Consider the following 19,531-nt stretch of genomic DNA (forward strand, 5'->3'; position numbering starts at 1 on the left):
CAGCTTCCTTTGGAGGTTCCGGGACCCCCAAGGCTCAGCCCCAAACTGCCCAGAGCCAGGCTTTGGATGCAATCAGGCAGAGGGGCCAGACCTAAGATCTGCAGAGAGACCCAGCCCCAAGGCCATGGCAGCCTCCAGGCCACTGCCTGCTAACGTTGCCCTAGGAGATTGGTTAGGGGGCAACCGGGCCACCTCCTTCCTTCCGTCACACCCTCCCTGGTTCATGCCTTGTGCAGGAGCGGAACCGAGCTCGCAGCCTGGGGCAGGGTCTCTGCAGTCACCCTCTTCTGCTCCATCCACTTCTACCTGTATTGGCCTCCTGGGGCGCGGCTCTGAGCACAGACCAAACCAGGCCTCAGGCCCTGCTGAGCTGGGCAGAGAGTGACATGACCCGTCCTTATGGGCCCTGGAAAGTCTCATTCCGAGAGAGGCGGGAGGGGGGACCTGTGATGGCCCCGGCCTGCTTTCTGGATCCCAGGGCGTGCCAAGTCCTGTGGGCACGGAGACCCTCTCTCTGGTCCTCGATCCGGCTCAGGCAGCGTGTGGGGGGCCTGGGCTGGGCCCGGCCCTGCTCCTGGAGCCTCTGTCTCGTGTCCTGAAAATGCGCAATAACAGCCCCTGCCTGGGAGGTCCGCAGTGACGAAGAAGGGGCAGTGCTGGTACCAAGAGAGACCTGAGCCCACACGGCTCATGGTGTGAGCACCCCAGAGGCCCCAGCTTGGCCACGGCGGAGACCCTGGAGAGAAGACCCGAGACAGAAGGAAAGGAGGCCAGAGAGAGACGAACGTCGCTGCCCATTTCTCCCCTTCTGGAATCAGAAACGGCACGGCCCATGCACGCCGCAAACAAGAAGCCAAGCCTACAGCACCTGTCCTCCGGGCCCGAGGCCCAGGCCCAGGGCCACTCCTGGTCTGACCTGAAGCAGAAAAGCAGCAGCTTCCAGGCCAGGCTCCTGCTTGCACCCCTGCCCCTGCCCCGGCTCCGTCATCCAGGTGTGCCCAGGTGTGCCCCACAGGGCTGGACTCTCCACACAAAGTCGGGAGAGAGACGTGGTCCTGGCATCAGGCTGAGGCCCCCACTGCCCAACCTGGCCCCGCTTCGCTGGTTCAGGGCCCCAGGACCAGGGCTTCTTGTGCTTTCCCCGGTGGAAAGGTCAGCCGTTCCCTGCTACCTCTCAGAGGGAGAGTTTTAGTCTCTTTGGGTGGAAGGCATTAACCAAGGCTTCCTCTGTCACCCCAGAGAGCCAGCCAGGGTGCCCACGAGGGAGAAGGGGCCCCCGGACCTTTAGGGACCTTCAGGAAGTAACTGCCACCCTTGTGATGGTCCAGATGGTCGGGGCTGGGGGACCAGGTCCTCCGGGTTGAGGAGGAGGGACGTTTCCCGGAAGGGGCTGCTCACCGGAGAGGGAAGACATCCCCTGGAGCTGGGCAGGGGGGCCCTGGAGGATTTTTTGCCTCTGAACTCTGGGCCCTGCACCCCGAGAAGGACGGACACAGGCCGGAGGCCCCAGAGCAGTGTCCGTGCAGGTTAGCCATCGGCCGTGTCCACGTTCAGACGCACTTGAGAGGCCTGGAGCTGTCTGCCGAATGAGGGCCGTGTCCAGATACCTGCAGGGCCATCACGTGGAGGAGAGAGAGGCCTGTTCCCAGAGGGCCGAGAGGGGACATTCAGGAGGGAGGGCCCGGCCATGCAGAAGTTACTCTCCGCGAGGCAGTGCTGCCATGGGGGGGCTGTGCATGTGCCCGCAGGTGTGCCGGCAGAAGTGTGGATTTGCTCCTAGGTCAGGCAGGGCTCGGGTGTGGGGCTGGGGGATGAGCCTGGGGTCTTCCAGCCGCCCTGCAGTGTCGCAGAATCTACCGGAACTGAGGCAACGGGCCGTGCCTGCATCCGGCCTCCCGGGCTTTTCTGTCCCAACCCCACACGTCCTTTGAGAACCGCAGGGTCAAGCGCGCTCTCTGGGGGGACGGGAGACGCGGGGGCTCCCCCTGCGCTGGTTGTGACGGCTCACGGCATCACTGACCGTCTCTGCTAGTCCAGACTGGACCATGGGTGGGGGGAGGAGACCGAGAGACACAGGCAAAGAGACAGAGACAGAGAGACTGCCAGCCGCCCGCCGACACCCACCTGTGAAGATGCTGGGTGGGAGGCCCAGGGTTGGGGGGGTGGGGGGGTCCCTGGGTCTTGGCCAGCCAGCCCCTCTTCCTCCCTGTGATGGAGCCAGGTGGCCGGGTGCCTTGCCGAGTGACGGTGCCACTACCCACAGCTTTGCTTGGTGGCTCTTTCTTGCGGGTTTCCTGCACTGGGGGTGGGAGGTAAGAGGAGGGGCCCGTGAGAGGCGTTAGCGTCAGGAGAGGGGCCTCTCCCGTGTGGCCTGCCCCCAACAAGCCCACAGTGGCCTCCCGATGGGGCCCAGAGCGGCCGTGTCCCTTCACCCCCGGCAGCCAAGGACCAGAGGCTGGGCCGGGCAGCCTCCCTGTGGCCACACTGTCCCAGGCGCTCTTTCAGAATTAGGGCCATTTGGTTGAAGTCCCCGAAATGGAGACTCGTCAGAAGGGAGGCCTCTGGGCTCACAGCCCCTCCCAGGTCAGCTCAGCAGCCACTCAGAGCCTCGGCATGGCAGGAGGGGCTGCCGCGGGCTCCGGGGGTCCGCGGGGCTGGGATGCGCAGGAGGACTAGAGGCGGGTTCTAGGCCCTCCCACAGCAAGGCGGCCGCTTCCCGAAACCTCGCTGACTCCCGGGCCAGGCGGGACCCTGGGCCATTTAGAAAGTGTCCATGGACGTGTGGGAGGCACCGGAGCTGTTTACAAAGCAGCCTGGCTCTCTGGCCAGAAGTGGGCCCCTCCAGCCCCCGGGAAGGCTGCCTCCCGTCTCGGGTCCTTACCTGTCCGTCTCGGGTCCTTACCTGTTCGTCTCGGGTCCTTACCTGTCCGTCTCGGGTCCTTACCTGTTCGTCTCGGGTCCTTACCTGTTCGTCTCGGGTCCTTACCTGTTCGTCTCGGGTCCTTACCTGTTCATCAGGCGGCACTGGGGAGACCCCCAGGGGAACAGGGGCCGTGCGCCTGGGGTCGGCCTCCTCTGCTTGTGCTCAGACAGGTCACTACCCCTGCCCTGACTTCACTGAGTCCTTCTGACACCCTGTTCCCATCACCCCTACCCACCTAGATACCCCTGCCCACCTGGACACCCCTGCCCACCTGGACACCCCTGCCCACCTAGATACCCCTGCCCACCTGGACACCCCTGCCCACCTAGATACCCCTGCCCACCTAGATACCCCTACCCACCTAGATACCCCTGCCCACCTAGATACCCCTACCTACCTAGATACCCCTGCCCACTTGGACACCCCTGCCCACCTAGATACCCCTGCCCACCTGGACACCCCTGCCCACCTAGATACCCCTGCCCACCTAGATACCCCTACCTACCTAGATACCCCTGCCCACTTGGACACCCCTGCCCATCTAAATACCCCTACCCACCTAGATACCCCTGCCCACCTGGACACCCCTGCCCACCTAGATACCCCTGCCCACCTGGACACCCCTGCCCACCTAGATACCCCTGCCCACTTGGACACCCCTGCCCATCTAAATACCCCTACCCACCTAGATACCCCTGCCCACCTGGACACCCCTGCCCACCTAGATACCCCTGCCCACCTAGATACCCCTACCTACCTAGATACCCCTGCCCACTTGGACACCCCTGCCCATCTAAATACCCCTACCCACCTAGATACCCCTGCCCACCTGGACACCCCTGCCCACCTGGACACCCCTGCCCACCTGGACACTCCTGCCCACCTGGACACCTACTTCCAGTCCTCAATGTGGTGGTGGCCTCAGCCCCTCCCCCCTCCCCCCCCAGCCCCTCCCTCCTTCCCTCCCAGCCTCCCAGCTCAGCTGCCCAGGAGCTTGCCCACGATGCCACTGGCCTCCACGGCTCTGGATCTGGGCCCCTGAGCGGGCACTGATCAAAGCAGGTGGGAGGGACTCTGCCGCAGCGTCCACCTCGGCAGGGACAGCAGTCAGGTCGGTCTTCTGGGAAATGACCTGCTCAGAGGTGCGCACGCCGGAGACGCTCCCGGCCTCTGCCTGCCAGGAGGGCGTTCAGAAAACAAGAGCGGCAGCAAAGGACCTGATGCCAGTCGGGCCCGTGGGGCCTCTGCCGGCTGGGCGTCTGCAAACACCCAGTGTCAGATGGAAACTTCCACTTTTAAGAAAACCAAATGATTTTCCTTCTTGCAGGGCGACTTGCACGCTGCTGTGAGCGTGCACGCTGGCACACGCGCACGCACAGGCGCACACGCGTCGAGATTCGCACGCAGCCACACCCCGACCACAACTTCACCTTCGAGACCGCTCACCCCCAGCCCAGCCCAGTGCGCTCAGCAGAGGGCCGTGCTCTCGGACACAGCGGCCTCTGCTTTCTCACACGTGGGGCCGCTTGCTGGGGAGTTTTCACAACGCCGGTGGCACTTTTATGGCTGTGCCAGGGCAGCGATCTGCTCGGTGAGAACAGACAGGACGGTCCTCCTACCTCTGCGTCGGGCTCCCTCCCGGAGGCTCCTGGGCGTCGGTGGGCTTGGCGGGCTGAGGGCCTGGCTGATGCCCAGAGGGTCGGCTGATGCCCAGAGGCCGGCCTGCCTTCCTACTCTGCACCCAAACGGCGGACTCTCTTGCTGGGCGAACATAGAGTGTGTCGGCTCTAGCGCACAGGATGCCTCTGACCTTTCTTGGTTTTCTCTCTTGCCGGGCAGATCTCCGAAGACCTGGGCAGCGGGAAGTTCTGCGTGGACGCTCATCAGGCCGGGGCCGGCAGCTGGCTCAAGTACGTCCGCGTGGCATGCTCCTGTGACCACCAGAACCTCACCATGTGTCAGATCAACGAGCAGGTAGGTCCGGGGCTCGCACAGAGCCTTGTCCCTGGGGCCCTGGCGCCAGGATGGATGGGAGTGGGGCCGCCAGGTGAGGGGTTAGACGCATCTCTACCAAGCCCGTCCTGCAGCTGGGGGGCTACCTGACACTTGGCCAGTGCTGAGTTTCCAGGAACTCAGCGACACCCCCGAATGCTCCATCAGAGCCTTTGCTCCGGGGCTGACGGGGCTCGAGAGCCAAAAGATGATGGCTTAGGGGAAGAAACATGGCCGGGAGCGGGCAGGGTCTGAAACTTCAGGGTCCACATTCCGACAAACGCCACCCCCGTGAGAGAAGTGGAGAACCGGACCCCTCTCCTTGGGGTCCTTCCGTTGTCTGTCTTTACAAAGACATGGTCCTTCTGTCTGTCTTTGCAAAGAACATGTGTCCTTGGTCGTGAGAATCATGTCTAAATGGCTGTTTATCCAAGCTGCCCAGAAGGGTCCGCACTGGCCATCTGGAAGGCTGAGGTGAGGCCCCAGCTGCCCAGAGTCCCCAAGAATAGCTGTGGAAGCCCAGCCAGCCTGCAGAGGTGACTAGCCCTGTTTTGGCACAAAATCCTTGCCCTGCTGGGAGCCAACTGATACTTTTCCTGAGCTGTGCGGTCCTGACTTCAGCCCAGGCCCCACCAGGGCCAAGGGATGCTTTGGCTTCTGCTGCCAGCCCCCAAGAGGCCGAAGACCCCTCTCGACACGCTGGACCCTTCTCACCGCTCCATGTCCGTGCCAGCCCAGGGCTGCAGGCGTCCAGTATCGGGAACCAATCAGGACAGAAGATGCCACGCGGAGTTTCCAACACAAAGGAGCCTTAGTCCTATAATGTCTTTAATTACAACTTTGCAAGTGGCCCCCAGAGACTCTGCTCAGAGCCAGGTCCCTCGGGCCACGCTTTCACTGGGTCCCCAAGGCATGGCTTCCTCGATATGCCTGGGGGCCCAGCCGCTTCCATCAGAGGAGTTTGCTTTCGCCTCTGTCTTGGGGTTACTCGTGAGATTTCATTTGCAAAAAGGATTCCATTGCTTTAAAAAAGGTTTGTGGAGACCACGTAACAGAGGGTGCAGCTTCAAGTCGCCAGCGCAAACCTCTAAAAGCCGTTGGAGGCTCTTGACTTTAGAGAGACAGTTTTGCATAAAGAAATGCAGAGAGCACACACCCAGGAGGCCCTGGGAACCGCGTGAGCTGCCGAGCACCTCGCCCTCACCTGCTCAGCCCCGTCCCCGGCCGTGGGGCTCAGCCTGGACCGAGCAGCCCTCCCTCCACTGGACACGATCTGGTGATGCTCAAATCCACCTCTGCTACTGAGAGGTCTACAGCTTCCACTGAGAACCCAACATTTTGAAAAAAAGGGTTTTTTTAATTGCAAAATATATTGAGGAAATAAAGGAAAAGAATAATCATAAAAATTAAAAAGAAAAGACCCTTTCAGATGAACGTGAAATGCGAGTGAAGGAGAATTAGGGTTAAGGCACATGGGAAGATGGTCCTTCCGTTGGCTGTCTTTGCAAAGAACATGTGTCCTTGGTCGTGTGTCTGGGAGCCGAGGGGCAGTGAAAAAAATACCAGGAGGCCAGGGCCAGGACTGCACTTTTGTGAGATGCAGCATAAAATAAGGAAGGATCCAGATTTTTTATTTAAAAAAGAAATGTTTGGTAGGTGCCTTTATGTGGCAAGCTTTTGAAAATGCAGAAAATGCAGCCGAAGCATCTTCTCAAAGAGAAGCCTGTCTTCCGACATCTTTGTTTTATAATTAATATTTCAGGTTAGCTTTTATTTCAGCTCCAAGCAGGGTCCAAATGGAATTAACTACTTTGCAGCAAACTCTTTCCTTCTTCAGGACCAGTGGACAGGAATACCCTAAACTCATGGGTTCCGTTTCATTTAACCCCCCTTTTATCCCCCAGTGCTTACCAAGCTCCGTCCTACATTCGGAACCATACCTGGCTCGAATACTTAAACCCAATGTAACATCAAAATTTCATCCTTGCCTGCTGGATGTTTCTAACAGCCTAAAAATGGGGGATTTATTATCCCCGTCTTAGTTCACAGGCTCGGAGAGGACTTCGGTGCATATTTAAGCAAAAGCAAAAATGAAATGGCCTGGGGACTTCCCTGATGGCACAGTGGTTAAGAATCCGCCTGCTAATGCAGGGGTCACGGGTTCGAGCCCTGGTCCGGGAAGATCCCACGTGCCGTGGAGCAACTAAGCCCGTGTGCCACAACTACTGAGCCTGCACTCTAGAGCCTGCGAGCCACAACTACTGAGCCTACATGCCACAACTACTGAAGCCTGCGTGCCTAGAGACCCTGCTCCGCAACGAGAGAAGCCACCGCAATGAAGAGTAGCCCCGCTCACCGTAACTACAGAAAGCCCACATGCAGCAACGAAGACCCAACGCAACCAAAAATAAATAAAAATAAATAAATCTATAAAAAAATTATTTTAAAAAGATGAAAAGCAGTAAAATTTCTCCACCCAGGGCCTTTCAAACCCTCCATCCTCCGAGGGAGAGAGGACCCTCTGCCCTGCCTCCTGGGACCATGGCGGGTGATTCCTGCTGGTACCGGGCAACCGAGATTCCTGCCAATGTCCCCATCTCCAAACTTAATGGCATGGCAGTGGCTTCCAAACACCCAGGAAAGCAGGAGCCAAGAGGTGTGAGGAGGCGGCCGCATCTCAGATCTCAAAGGAAGATGGGCAATTTGTGGGATATATTTTCCTTTGAGAAATAACACAATTTTAAACTCTAATAATAATAGGAAAACTGCTCTGAAATACACATAGATTCTCAGTATTTATTGGTTTGAATGAAGTGAATTTTAGAAATTCCTTTTTGAAGCGGGTATGCTAGATTTCGAACTATTTTGTAGACAATCTCTCAGAACCTGACGTGCTCTCTCTCGGGATGGCCACGCAGCCCAGCAGAAAGTCTTTCCTTCCGTCCCCCAGTCCCGACCGTTGGCAACTCAGCTTGCTGCAAAGCGACCGGCTTGACCCTGCGTAGAGCTGGAATAAAAACGTCCCTGAAATATTAATAATAAAACAAAGATTTTTGAAGACAGGCCTCTCTTTGAGAAGGAAACATTACACGATATTAATGGGGTTTCTCAGATTTCCATAATCCCAAGAGTTTCCACCCGGATTTCCTGGCACTTAGGGAACTCCCCCTCCCCCGCCTCGCCGATGACACACACTCATACAAACACACAAACACACTTAAGTGAACAATTTCTCTTTCTCTCTCTCTGCTCCCCACCACACACACACACAGACAGACACACATACACACCACCTCCTCCCAACACAGCACAGACACAGGGAAGAAACCAGGCTGAAGATCTCAGATCCATAAAAACGGCTTCTGGAAACAGTGTGTTTCCAGACGGTATTCTGTAGAGAAGTGACTTCCGTCAGAAGAGCACTGACTTGAAGTTCGTGACCATGACCTGAGCCCCAATGTCCAGAGGACAAAGGAGACCAGGCAGGAGAGGGTGTCTTAGAGAGAACGTTCCAGAAGCCACAGCGACCAGAGGATTTGAGGCAGCTCTGGACGGGCTTCCTGGATGGTCCCGAGTCCTCCGGAGAGACCCACGTGGGGCGGCGAGCTGAGGTCAGGGGGTCTCATCCCCCTCAGCCCAGCACGGCCTTTGCCAGTGGCCAGACAGGCCGTGGGGACAGACGTACCCCCCCATGCCCCGTGAGGTTCTGAGCGGCTGGCAGCCCTCCAGCTGCATCGTGGGCGCTCGGGGAGCTCAGGCACCGGGCAGTGCAGCCCCCCAGGACGGCCTCCTTCCATCCGGCCAGGCCTCGTTCTCCCCGGAGCCACTCAGGCCACTGACCACGTGCCCCCTGCCCAGCCGTGGGACTGCAGGGCCGTGCTCAGGGCCCCTCCCCCAGGTCCTCATCTGTGCCCCTCTTGGAGCCCTGTGGCTCTAAGCGGTCCCTGCCCCAGTGGACCTCGGGGAGAGGTGACTGGCCCGTCACTCCTGCTCCTTGCGCACCAGCTTCAGCACCGGCCTCAGCCCTCCTCTGTGCAGCTCTGGAGGGGTAAGCCCCAGGCAGCAAAGGCCAGGGGGGCCATGAATGTCCCCCTGCACCCAGTGCATCACCTAAAGGTGACTTGTGGTTTGCTACTGCATAGAACCCACAGGCGGTCCTGAGGCCACACGAGCTTTAGGGCGGCCCAGGTGCTAGGACCAAAACATGCACAGCAGACAGCTGTGGCGGAACATGTCATCCCCTGGGACTTTTGGGGGGTGGTCAGACCATAGCTGTAGAGCCTGGGGTGCTTTGATTTACTTTCCCAGCTTAGCAGGAAGAGAAGGCAAGGAGCCCACGGGAGCCTCGGTTCACCTTGGGAGGCTCGACCGTTCCCCCAGCATCCTCCAACTCCCACTTTTCTTTTTGGAAAACGCGAGACCCTCAGATCACCCCTGGTGGTTCTTCCTCCCACCTTTATGAGCAAACAAGTTGGTCTGAGATGTTTCAGAAGACACAGACAGGGTCTGTTCTTGGATTTGTTTTAATGGTAAGAAAGAAAACAAGAGCTTGGAAATAAAATGCCCACCCGAGGAAGCAAAGGCAGGACGAGGCCAGTGCGCGGCCCAACTCCCTCTCCTGCTGCCACGTTGCCTCAGCAGGGCAAGGATGTCGGTGGCCGGTGGGGCTGAAGATGGTACCACGTGATGCTGGGGTCACACACGCACGTGTTGGGGAGCGCGACTTGGGGGTCGGAGCCCCCAGCACACCTCGAAGGGGCTGCGGGGCCCGCGCTGCACCCCCACTGCCGGGGCTGGCCGGGCAGGAGGAAAACCCACCACCGCCAGCACCTTCGGAGGGCCAGTGAGGGGCTCAGCCTGAGCAGAGGGGCCGAGTCTCCCCAAAGTGGAAGCAGACAAAGGCTAATCTCCTTTGCGGAGCATGTTAAACAAAGGAATTTCATTAGCAGATGAGCCAATGGATAACCGCGCAGCACCCTGTCTTTGAGAGCCAACACTTGTTTCTGATGAGAGCCTGGTGTTCCCAGGCCAAAGCTCAAGGCGTTTTCTTTTGCTTTCATTTCCTCTGCTCCGGTGTGAATCACCTCCCCTCCCCCACGGCCTATCCCCGTGTCAGGGCGAGCGATCTGCCATGGCTAGGATTTTAAACGACAGGCAGGCAACATCCACCGCCCTGCTCTGCCCTGTTGCCGGACAGCCCATCACTGCCTCCACAGTTTCTTTAAATTAAAAATCGTAAGTGGATGGGCTGGTTTAAATGGTAGCTTCCAAACAATTAGATACAATGTTCTGTTTGAAAATGAGAAGGATGGGGTATTCATTTTAGCGCTTCTTAACCAATTTACAAAAGACTTGAAAAATACAGCAAATTTGTTTTGAGTCAGAAAGCTGTTGCATCTTACTCTTTGGAGCAAACTGACCCCCTTTGGGGCAAAGAGCAAGGTATCAATTCACGATACTGGCTATCATCATTTACCAGAACTTATATTTTTTTTCTTCTTAATTAAGTGGGATACTTTATTAGAAGAAGGCACTTAAGAATGATGAAGACCCCTGAGCCTGGTCTCATTTAATATCTTAATAGCATGCTCTGGAAGAGGGACCACATAATCAAAACTTCATTTATGACAACATTGTGTTGGAGAGGGAAAAGACAACCCAGTGGGACCAAACACAATTTGGAGACTTTTTTCAAGGCTCTATAATTGTACAAAGAAGTAGATGACATTTGGGCTTGATAACTCATTTAAATTAAATGTAAGATAATGGAGTGGAAACTTGAAGAATCCCAACATAGAAGTGGAGCCCAGAAAGGAGAATCCCACAGCAAGAGGAAAGAAAAGTAAAGGAACAGAGGTTGGCCTAGGCAGCTACTGGGAGGAAAGAATTTCTATTTTACAAGGTGACCAACCGTCCCAGACACCCACCTAGAAGTTAAGCCTCGCACCTGGTCACCTGGACACCTGGACACTTGGCATTAAGAGCCCAATTTTCAGGGAGATTAAAACGTACTTGCTTGCTTGCTTCAAAAAAAAAAAAAAAAAAGAATGATGAAGACAATTTAACTGTGACCAATAATTTATACTATATACATATATACATTAAAAAAAAAAATCTAGGGCTTCCCTGGTGGCGCAGTGGTTGAGAATCTGCCTGCCAATGCAGGGAACACGGGTTCGAGCCCTGGTCTGGGAGGATCCCACATGCCGCGGAGCAACTAGGCCCGTGAGCCACAACTACTGAGCCTGCGCGTCTGGAGCCTGTGCTCCGCAACAAGAGAGGCCGCACCGTGATGAAGAGTGGCCCCCACTTGCCGCAACTAGAGAAAGCCCTCGCACAGAAACGAAGACCCAACACAGCCATAAATAAATAAATAAACGCAAAAGTTAAAAAAAAAAAAAATCTAGGTACAAACTCTATACTATATATTTTTATATTATATATAAATAATTCATAGATAAATATAATTGTAACATCCAGGTACAAACTGTACAACTAAGAAGAGATATATAGAGAGATGTTTTTTAATGTTGAACTGCTGGGAAGGTGACAGAATATGTAACAGCAAAAAGTAAAGATTTAGGCACAAACTGCTTCAGCCACACTTGGGAAGAGAGGAAAGTGGCAAATCCCAAAGATGACAAGCTTTCTCCCCTCTCTCGGCCTAAGGAAAGAATTGTCTGCTCGTCCCTGGAGGCTGCGGGTGGTGCCAAACGAACCCAGAGTGGCTGGCCGTCCCCTTGCTCCTACCCTGCTCTGAAACAGCCAGGGAAAGGTTCCCACAGTGAAGGCAAAGGGAAATAAAGACCTGCCCAGACCCTCGGCAGCTCCAAACGCTTACTTCCCTGCTTCATCCTGAAGCATCACCTGGGCTGTTTTTTAAGCTCAACCCCTCCACCAGCCTCAGGACTCCAGTGTCCACAACTTTCCCAGAGAGAGATGGTCCACGTTTGGGGACAGCAAGTAATGAAGAAACATGGTGACACTTCCAAAGGTCTTGAAGCAATGAGGCAGCGCTAGGACCCACCTCACCACTTTGGGGATCCTGAGAGACCAAAAATGCCCAGGGGTAACCCTCAGGCCAGCCTCCTCTCTCCAAGGCAGACTGGCCACTGGGCGAATTTGCTTTTCAGCAAGATCTTAGAGCAATGCAAATTCCCCTCGCTGTGTGCTTCTCTTTCGTGAAAAGCCCCTTGTGCACCACACCGAAAGCCTTCACAAATTCAAGCACAAGTGAATTCCGAAATCTAGGATGGAGAGAGGTTTAATTTTTTTTTTTTTTAAGATAAGCACTGTGAAAGAGATTTCACCTATTTTACTCAAATGCGCCTTTAAAATTTCTCAAACTGGTCAAAGGGGCTGGGGGGCGGGGAGGAACATGGTCCAGTTCACTTATCACTTTCATGTTTTTTAAGAAAACCGTTTGCTCCAGGGAGGGGAGAGCACGGCTTTGGCCTGAATTCAACCTACAGGCTGGAAGTCTGCAATCTAGTCATTTCTACCCAGTGTAGGTTGGCTGGAGTTTTTCACCTATTTAAATTTTAAAATTCTAAGATTAAGGAGGAATAAAAATTGTGGAACGTAGGTCTTCATGTTTGAAAATAGTATCTATCCTTGTGAAACTGACTTGGTATTAAAAACAAAAACAAACTTAAGGAGTTCTAAGGAGAAAATATCCCAAAGTGTCAGCCATCATCGATTTGAAATATTTCTTTGTCTTAAAGAATGTTGCTGGGGGAAAAGAAAATGACGTTCATTTTCTTAAAAGGCTGGGTCTCGCTGAATGTGCCCATACGAAACCCAACTTTTCTCAGGCAGTTTCTCCGTCTTTGGTTGAGAACGTGGCCACTTATTTTTCCCAGCTCCGTTCACCTACAAGGAGCCGTCTCTTTGTGTCTAGAGATGGTAAAAGGGGAAGAAACTAGGCCAGGTCAGGCTAAATACAGTTAGAATCCGGAGGCCCCCTTGCTGGTGTCGCCCGCCCGTGTTCAATCAGGTCTCGCTGTTCCAAAGAGAACTGAAATGCTGAACACGGACTTAACTTGGGATCAGGTCTGTTTGGCATTGTTATTTTTTAAAGCCGTTTAGAGCAGACATTTATTGGCGCTAGTAAACTCAGCTGTTGCTGTGGGTTCCCCCCCACCGACGCCCCCGCCCTCAGATCCTGAAACCAGAGAGAAAATTCCAGCTCTGCCTTGCCACACAGTCCAAGGACTGAGGCGAGTTTAAACAGTGTCAGGGATGCTGTTTAGAGACAGGCCTGGGTACTCAGATGCCGACAAAGGCAGGTCTGCGCTGAGCCTGGGAACGAAAGGGCATCCGAGGCCAGGGCTCCTTCTTCCCTGGAGAACAGGCTTCTGTCTTCCCTCTTGTGCAAAGCCTTAGGACTCAGCCCATCCGTGATGCCCACTTGGCCCTGAGGTCTGAATATGACCCACGGAGAGGCACACAATTAAAGGCAGGTTATAAACCGACTTTAGGAATGTTTAAGGGGCTGCAATAATAATTTATTACAGGCCTCGAACGGAAGGGGCCGGCCGGTACAGTAAATGCGCAATTTGTAATTGTGCTCTATAAGCCAGGAGACGGCCCAGGCCTCAGTCCCACCTAAGCCCGGCCTTTGTCCCGGGAAGTCGCCCGACCCCGCAGACCAGGAACCGGGTCTTTCTCTGCGCGTCTGGCTGATAAGGCCTTGGTGCCACTGGGAACAGGTCGTAAAAGCGCCGGCGGCCTTTGTGTGGACCAGGGCGGCCCGTGCACCCCGGCGCCCTTGGCAAAGGCGGACCGGCTGAGCTTGGGAAAGTTCGAGTGGTCTCCGGTTTGCCACCCCGCCCCATCCTCAAGGTGGAGGCAGGTCGGGGACGCCCACCGCCCCCAGCCCCGCCCCAGGCTCTGCGATCAGCACTAATAGCGATTAATTCCGACTGCGGCTCAAAGTCGAGGCGGCCCCTGCTAGGCGCCCGGGCGGCTGCCCCGAGGGTCCCAGGCCGGGGAGGGGGTGCCCGCTGCGCACAAAACTGCATCCCACGGCCAGCGCGCTAGACCCTCCGGCGGCGACTGGGGAGGGTCGGTTCCCCCCGAGGCCAGGCGGCCTCCGAGGGGGTCGGAGCCGGGTGGGGCGTAGGAGGAGGGGGGCAGGAGGTCGTGCAGCCCTCGGCGCTGGGAGGGGTGTGGGGGAGGGGACCCGGGCAGCCTCCCAGTAAGCGGTGGGCGGGGTTCTGGAGGTCCGAGGGCCCTCGGAGAGGTGGGGTGGGGGTCCTGGAAGGCTGGGTGGCCCACAGAGGGGGTCGGAGGGGGAGGCGGAGGAGGGAGGCCGGCTGCACCAGCCCCGGAAGCCCGGCTGGAGCAGGAGCCCAGCATCCCGGCCCCGAGAGGATGCGGCCGCCGCAGAGGCGGGACCGGGTCTGAGAGCGCCGCCGGTCTCGCGCGTCCCTGGCCCTCGCGGGCTGGGCGGGGGGCGCGGCCGGGAAAGATGCTGCGGGCGGGTCCACATTGCCCTCTAACGGGGACCCTCGAGAAGCCACCGCGCTGCCGGGCCCGCCCCAGCCTGCGCGCAGGAACTCAGCGGCCCGCGGGCGCATTAAACCTGCGCTTGCTGGATGCGCTCACTCACCGCCGCCGGGATGAAAGTGCAATTGTTCCTGCGTATTAATAAGCTCTGACTCACCTCCCCGGGATGGCTCAGGGGCTCCTCCGAGCTTTGTTGAAGCGTGGGATTCACTCTGGGTCCGATTTTAAAATACAGTGACTCGAGTCTGATTTTTTAAAACAATGATTCAGCCACTGTGTAATTTTTAGATAAAATCATACAAAACTGGGAGCTTAATAACTTGATTTAATTACAGAAGGTAATATGGTACAGTTTCTAGTCTCCATTTTCAAAATCTCATCATTATTTTAGCGACGTGCCAGGGAATAGTTGCCAAATGAAATTACTAACGAGTACAGGGAAAGGAGCTCTGCACATTGATAAGCCATCTGCGCATGTGCATATTCTTCTACTGGGTGCAGTTCCGCAGTCCAAGTGTTCGGCTGGGCGTTTGGGGACGCAGTGTGGCTCTGCTGTCCCTTTGAGAGCACATTGGTGTCATTCTGCAGTTAGTCGAGACTGGCAGTTTGTGAGGGCGTCCAAGCTGGACTTGGCCTGGGGAGAGGGGGAAAGGGGGAAAGGGGCCCCACCAGAGATGAGGAAGCTCAGCCTTCCAGATGTTTCCCCAGGGCGGGACCCAGGGGCGGGGGGAGGGAGACCGGCAGGCCGGTGCCCAGCTCAGTCCCTGGGGCCACAGCCAGGCCAGCTGCTTCTGGGAAGCCCGGCCTGACACCTAACCGCCAGGTCCTCCATGGGGAGGGTGGCGCTGGAGGACCTCGGATGGAAATGGCCTGGAGAAGCCCAGCCCCCAGGTCTCCCAGGGCAGAGGGACTTCGTCTCGGGTCCTTCTCTGGCCCCCACCAGCCAGTCCTGTGGCCAAGCTTTCAGGCTCCTGGAAGCTCCTTGGTTACTGTTATCTGAAGAAAGACCCGAACACCACGTGCCAGCATGCTAGGCAGTGGACTGGCCTGAGAGAAATGCACCCTGCTGCCTGACATTTAAGATGCAGGGTTCCTGGTGTCAGCCCCGCTCACGTGAGGAGTGGGTGCCCCCACCCAGAGGAGTTGTGTCCCTGGTCTCCAGGGAGGGAAGGGGCTCCCAGGTAGGGTCTGGCAAAGGCAAGGAAGGCGCCGTCCTCTCCCAAAGCCCCCCAAGCTGTTGGAGCCTGGTCCCTGGGCTCCATCCCCGATGGCCCCTGTCATGCTGCCCTTCTGAGTTGCTGGAATTGTCCAGATCGTGGCTGCCACCTCCCATGCAGATGGTGTTTTTTCAGGAGACACCTTGGCAAGGTGCGGGGCTGCTACTGAGACGGGACGTCCCTCAGAGCTTGCTCCAGGCTGCAGACTCTACCCTGAGCCCCACCCGACCCATCTCTGTTTTCAGAGGTGTCCCCCATCTCAGACTGCCAACGACTGCTGGCACCGAGCTTGCGGCAGGCGCAGGTGGCGTCCACACTCACCTGAGACTCACACCTGCTGATCGGGCCTCCGTCTGCGTTCATAGTCACTTTCATAAACATCCAGATTCACTCTCGACCCCCCTGAAGACCCCACCCCGCCCCCAGACAGCAAAGGGTGTCTTACATACATACTGACAAAAGGAACCTGGGAATCCACCCAGGCTCCACTCCTGATGGAAAGATGCACTTTCCCTAATATTTCCCTCTAGGACCCGCCCTGCTTGGGAACTTTGGGGCTAATCCTCACCTATTTCCTTTTGCACCCCTTTCATCAATATCCAAAATCTGGATCAAACAAGTTAAAAATAGACTCTAGTCCTTCTGAGTGTATTCTGTCGAGTTCCAAAGGGGAACCTCTTAGCAGCAATTAGAAGGCAGGTCAAGTGCCCAGCGGGCCAGCCTCCCCAATGAGCAGTGTCAATGGCACGCGGGCTGGGTGTGCGCGATGTGGCTTTTAAAGCAGCAAGGTGGACAATGCTGACCCCTTCTCTCTGGTTTCTCCTTCACAGATTTATTATAAAGTCATTAAGGACATTGAGCCAGGAGAAGAGCTGCTGGTCCACGTGAAAGAAGGCTCCTACTCCCTGGGGACGGTGCCCCCCAGCCTGGATGGTAAGCCCCCACCTGCAGGAGCAGAGGCCTGGAGCTCCCATCACTTCGGGCCACATGACAGGGGCCGGGGGTCCCCCAGCTGCTGCCCAAGGCCCACCACCCGGACCCCAAATGAGAGAACCAGCCTCTTCCTAACAACTTCTCAACCTAAGCGCTTTGCTTTCTCCGTCCTTGGGTTACGTGGGCCACACCCTAAATTCGAGACGACTTCAGACAGTACGTGTGAACGGGTGTCGAGCCGCCTCACAGCTTTGCAGCGGTAGAGTCCGAGGGGATTTTTAAAAACTGTATAATTAGTATTAGCAGCAGCAACATTGCCTGTTCTCTACATGACTTAAAAACAAACAAAACCATTTTGCAGCTTGGAAACCTTTGCCTCCAGAGTCTGTGCCAGGGGAAAGTTTCGGTCTCGCTTAAGAGAGGGCACTGATGCCATAAGTGTCTTTGAAAGTAACGCCCATCTGCAGTTAAAAGCAAAAAGTCCCAGAGACAGGTTAAGGGAAAATTTATCTGGAGAGAGGGAAAATTTAGGGCTTCGGTGGGCTCCGCGGTGGTACGGTGGCCACTGAGCTCTTTCAGCAGGACTGCGGGAAGCGTCCCAAATGTCCTTTCCTCTCGGTTGGTCACTCGGCATTTGTCCAGTAGACATACTTCCCTTCCTTGTTCGTCCACGCTCAGGCACATCTCAGAGGATGCTTGAGAAAATCACAGTCTCGTATAAGCTCGGATTTCTGAAATCCAGATTTCTTTTCCTTCATCCACATTGTTAAGCCTTGGGATTCTGGAATAGTTCTTAAGCCACAGAGGAAAAGTCCGGTTGGAGGAAGCTGCGTTGGCAGCGGAGGACCAGCTGGTCCGTTAACTCCCTAAGTGCAGCTGCTGAGCAGACCGTGTCTCCTCTTTGAATGAGACCCCACAAATGAGCAGAAAGGCAGCCTCTCCTTCTGGCCATCTCCGGAGCTCATGATTCCATTCCTGCTAGAGAAAGGGGGGAGGTTGGTCTTTCCCTTCCTGTTTTTCTTCCCCTCCCCTCCAAACACTCCAAGGGTTAATGATTAATGCCCCTAACTGCAAGTTTCTCTAAGGAACTGCTCCAATGTCCTGGCCCGGGGGTGTGGTTGGCTAGACCAGGGAGCTGGGCGTTGGAATTAGCAGGAAGCAGAGCGACCTTTTTGGTCCCCGAGCGTGGCCCACCTTTGTGGGGCAGCACTTCGTGCCTGTGAGTTGTTCCAAAGGCTATCTCCACAGAAGGACAATTCTGCAAGACGGCCCTACGCATGCTCTCCTCTAGACTTCGGTTTTAATTAGGCCATCGAGGAAAGAACGGCTGAGCTCTGGGTAGCAGGGGGATGGTCTCAGTTTACTTAAAATAATTGTTGAAAAGACCTGTGAATATTAGATAATGCACGAGGACGCCGAGAGATAAATCCGCCTAACCCAAGGAGCGCACTCGGTGTTGGGGTTTCGTTTGTATGATGACATGTCTTTCTTCCAAAAGGTTTTAAAAACCTTGATTCCTGTCCCCCTTCCAACGCCCGATCTTAAATAACCTGGGTCTACATTTTCCTAAAAATTTATCAAACGTTTGTGGGCTAATTGCTTTCCACACATAATAGTCCAACATCAAATATTTGACTTTCCATACCCTTTGCTGTCAAGATCACTCCTTCACCTCTCAACAGTCCCCCCCCGGCACCCCCCCCCCGCACCCAGTTAACTCTGAATCACACAGAAAGAGAAGGTAAAAATGTTCCTCACTAAGATAATTATCATAAAAAATCTTTTATCCCAGCCCCAGCTAAATGCAGCGGCCCCTTATCACGGCAGGAATTTGGAGTGCACTCTTGAGGGCTTTTGAGCCTCCAGTCTGGTAGATTAGCATGTAGATGCCACATAATTGTGTCCCCCTGGGTTCCCTGAAGCCATTAGGCACTGATGTATTTTTCTGTTACATTCCTGCTTTGCCTTGAAAAGTTGCTGAGAGAACTTCAGATAGACGTGAGGCTGAGACTTGACAAACAAAACATCAGGCCGCCATGGCCTTGGTTTAGTTTGGTTTCGGTGGAAGATAGAGCTTCAGCCCCGGTCCACGGCCTCCCCAGATTTAGATGAAGAGACTTCAGTTCTGAATCACAATTCTGCGTGCTCTTGTTGGGGGCAGGGGCTCTGCCAGGACAACGTCCAGGTATCATGGAAGAAATGGGGGCGGGGGCTGCTTTGCCAGTTCGCTGGGGGAAACAGCACCAGTCCTGCAGACCTGGGACTGGCAATGCTCTTTCAAAGCTGCAGCTTTGTAAAGAAATTCAGTTCCCATTTACCTACAAGTGATTCAGAGCAGAGGGGAGCCACTTTCAGATTCATTCGTTCCAGGGACTTTTTATTTTGTTTTTACTCTTTCAATGGAGAGGGGAAAGATTTCTCTTTCAGGGGAACTTCTTGCTCTTGGGAGAAAATAAAGAAAATCATTTCCTTTCAAATATGCCTTTCTTTTGAGAAAGGCTCAAATTTATTAACTTTTCCCCCTCTCCAAAAAAGATCAAGAGGATGCAGTGTATTATGTATAAAGCATGAGATAGGCATAATATAATATAATATAATATAATATAATATAATATAATATAATATAATATAATATAATATAATATAATATAATATAATATAATATAGCAATACAACACAATAAACATAATGTAACCAGAGTGTAACATACTCTAGTATTTCTTTAAAATGGAGTTGCTTGTGCTGGGAAAGTGAAAACCACGTGTGCTGGGCACATCCTTCATGCCCCGTCCAGCTTGCCCTGGGTGTGTATTCAATGGCAACTTTACCTGCGTGGAAGTCGTTGGGACACCTTTCCACACCATGGCACAGGTGGGCGAGACTTGGACGTGTCCTGTCCTCGGCTCTGTCCTTCGACAGGAACACACTTGGGTCGGTGGTGGGATGGGGGCATGGA

The 19,531-nt window shown here is 55.1% G+C and overlaps 1 protein-coding gene across 5 annotated transcripts in view; it reads left to right on the forward strand.

The window, feature by feature from the left end:
• The window catches only part of PRDM16 (PR/SET domain 16), a 323,024-nt gene that overhangs the window by 270,561 nt on the left and 32,932 nt on the right, over positions 1 to 19,531 (forward strand). For all 5 annotated transcript variants that reach the window (XM_036826123.1, XM_036826133.1, XM_036826139.1 and 2 more), the window contains 2 exons: positions 4,763 to 4,897; positions 16,473 to 16,575. In XM_036826123.1, coding sequence (XP_036682018.1) covers positions 4,763 to 4,897; positions 16,473 to 16,575 — 238 coding nt within the window. The remainder of the gene's footprint in view (positions 1 to 4,762; positions 4,898 to 16,472; positions 16,576 to 19,531) is intronic.

Source organism: Balaenoptera musculus, chromosome 1 (assembly GCF_009873245.2).
Source record: "Balaenoptera musculus isolate JJ_BM4_2016_0621 chromosome 1, mBalMus1.pri.v3, whole genome shotgun sequence".
NCBI classification, from domain to species: Eukaryota; Metazoa; Chordata; class Mammalia; order Artiodactyla; family Balaenopteridae; genus Balaenoptera; species Balaenoptera musculus.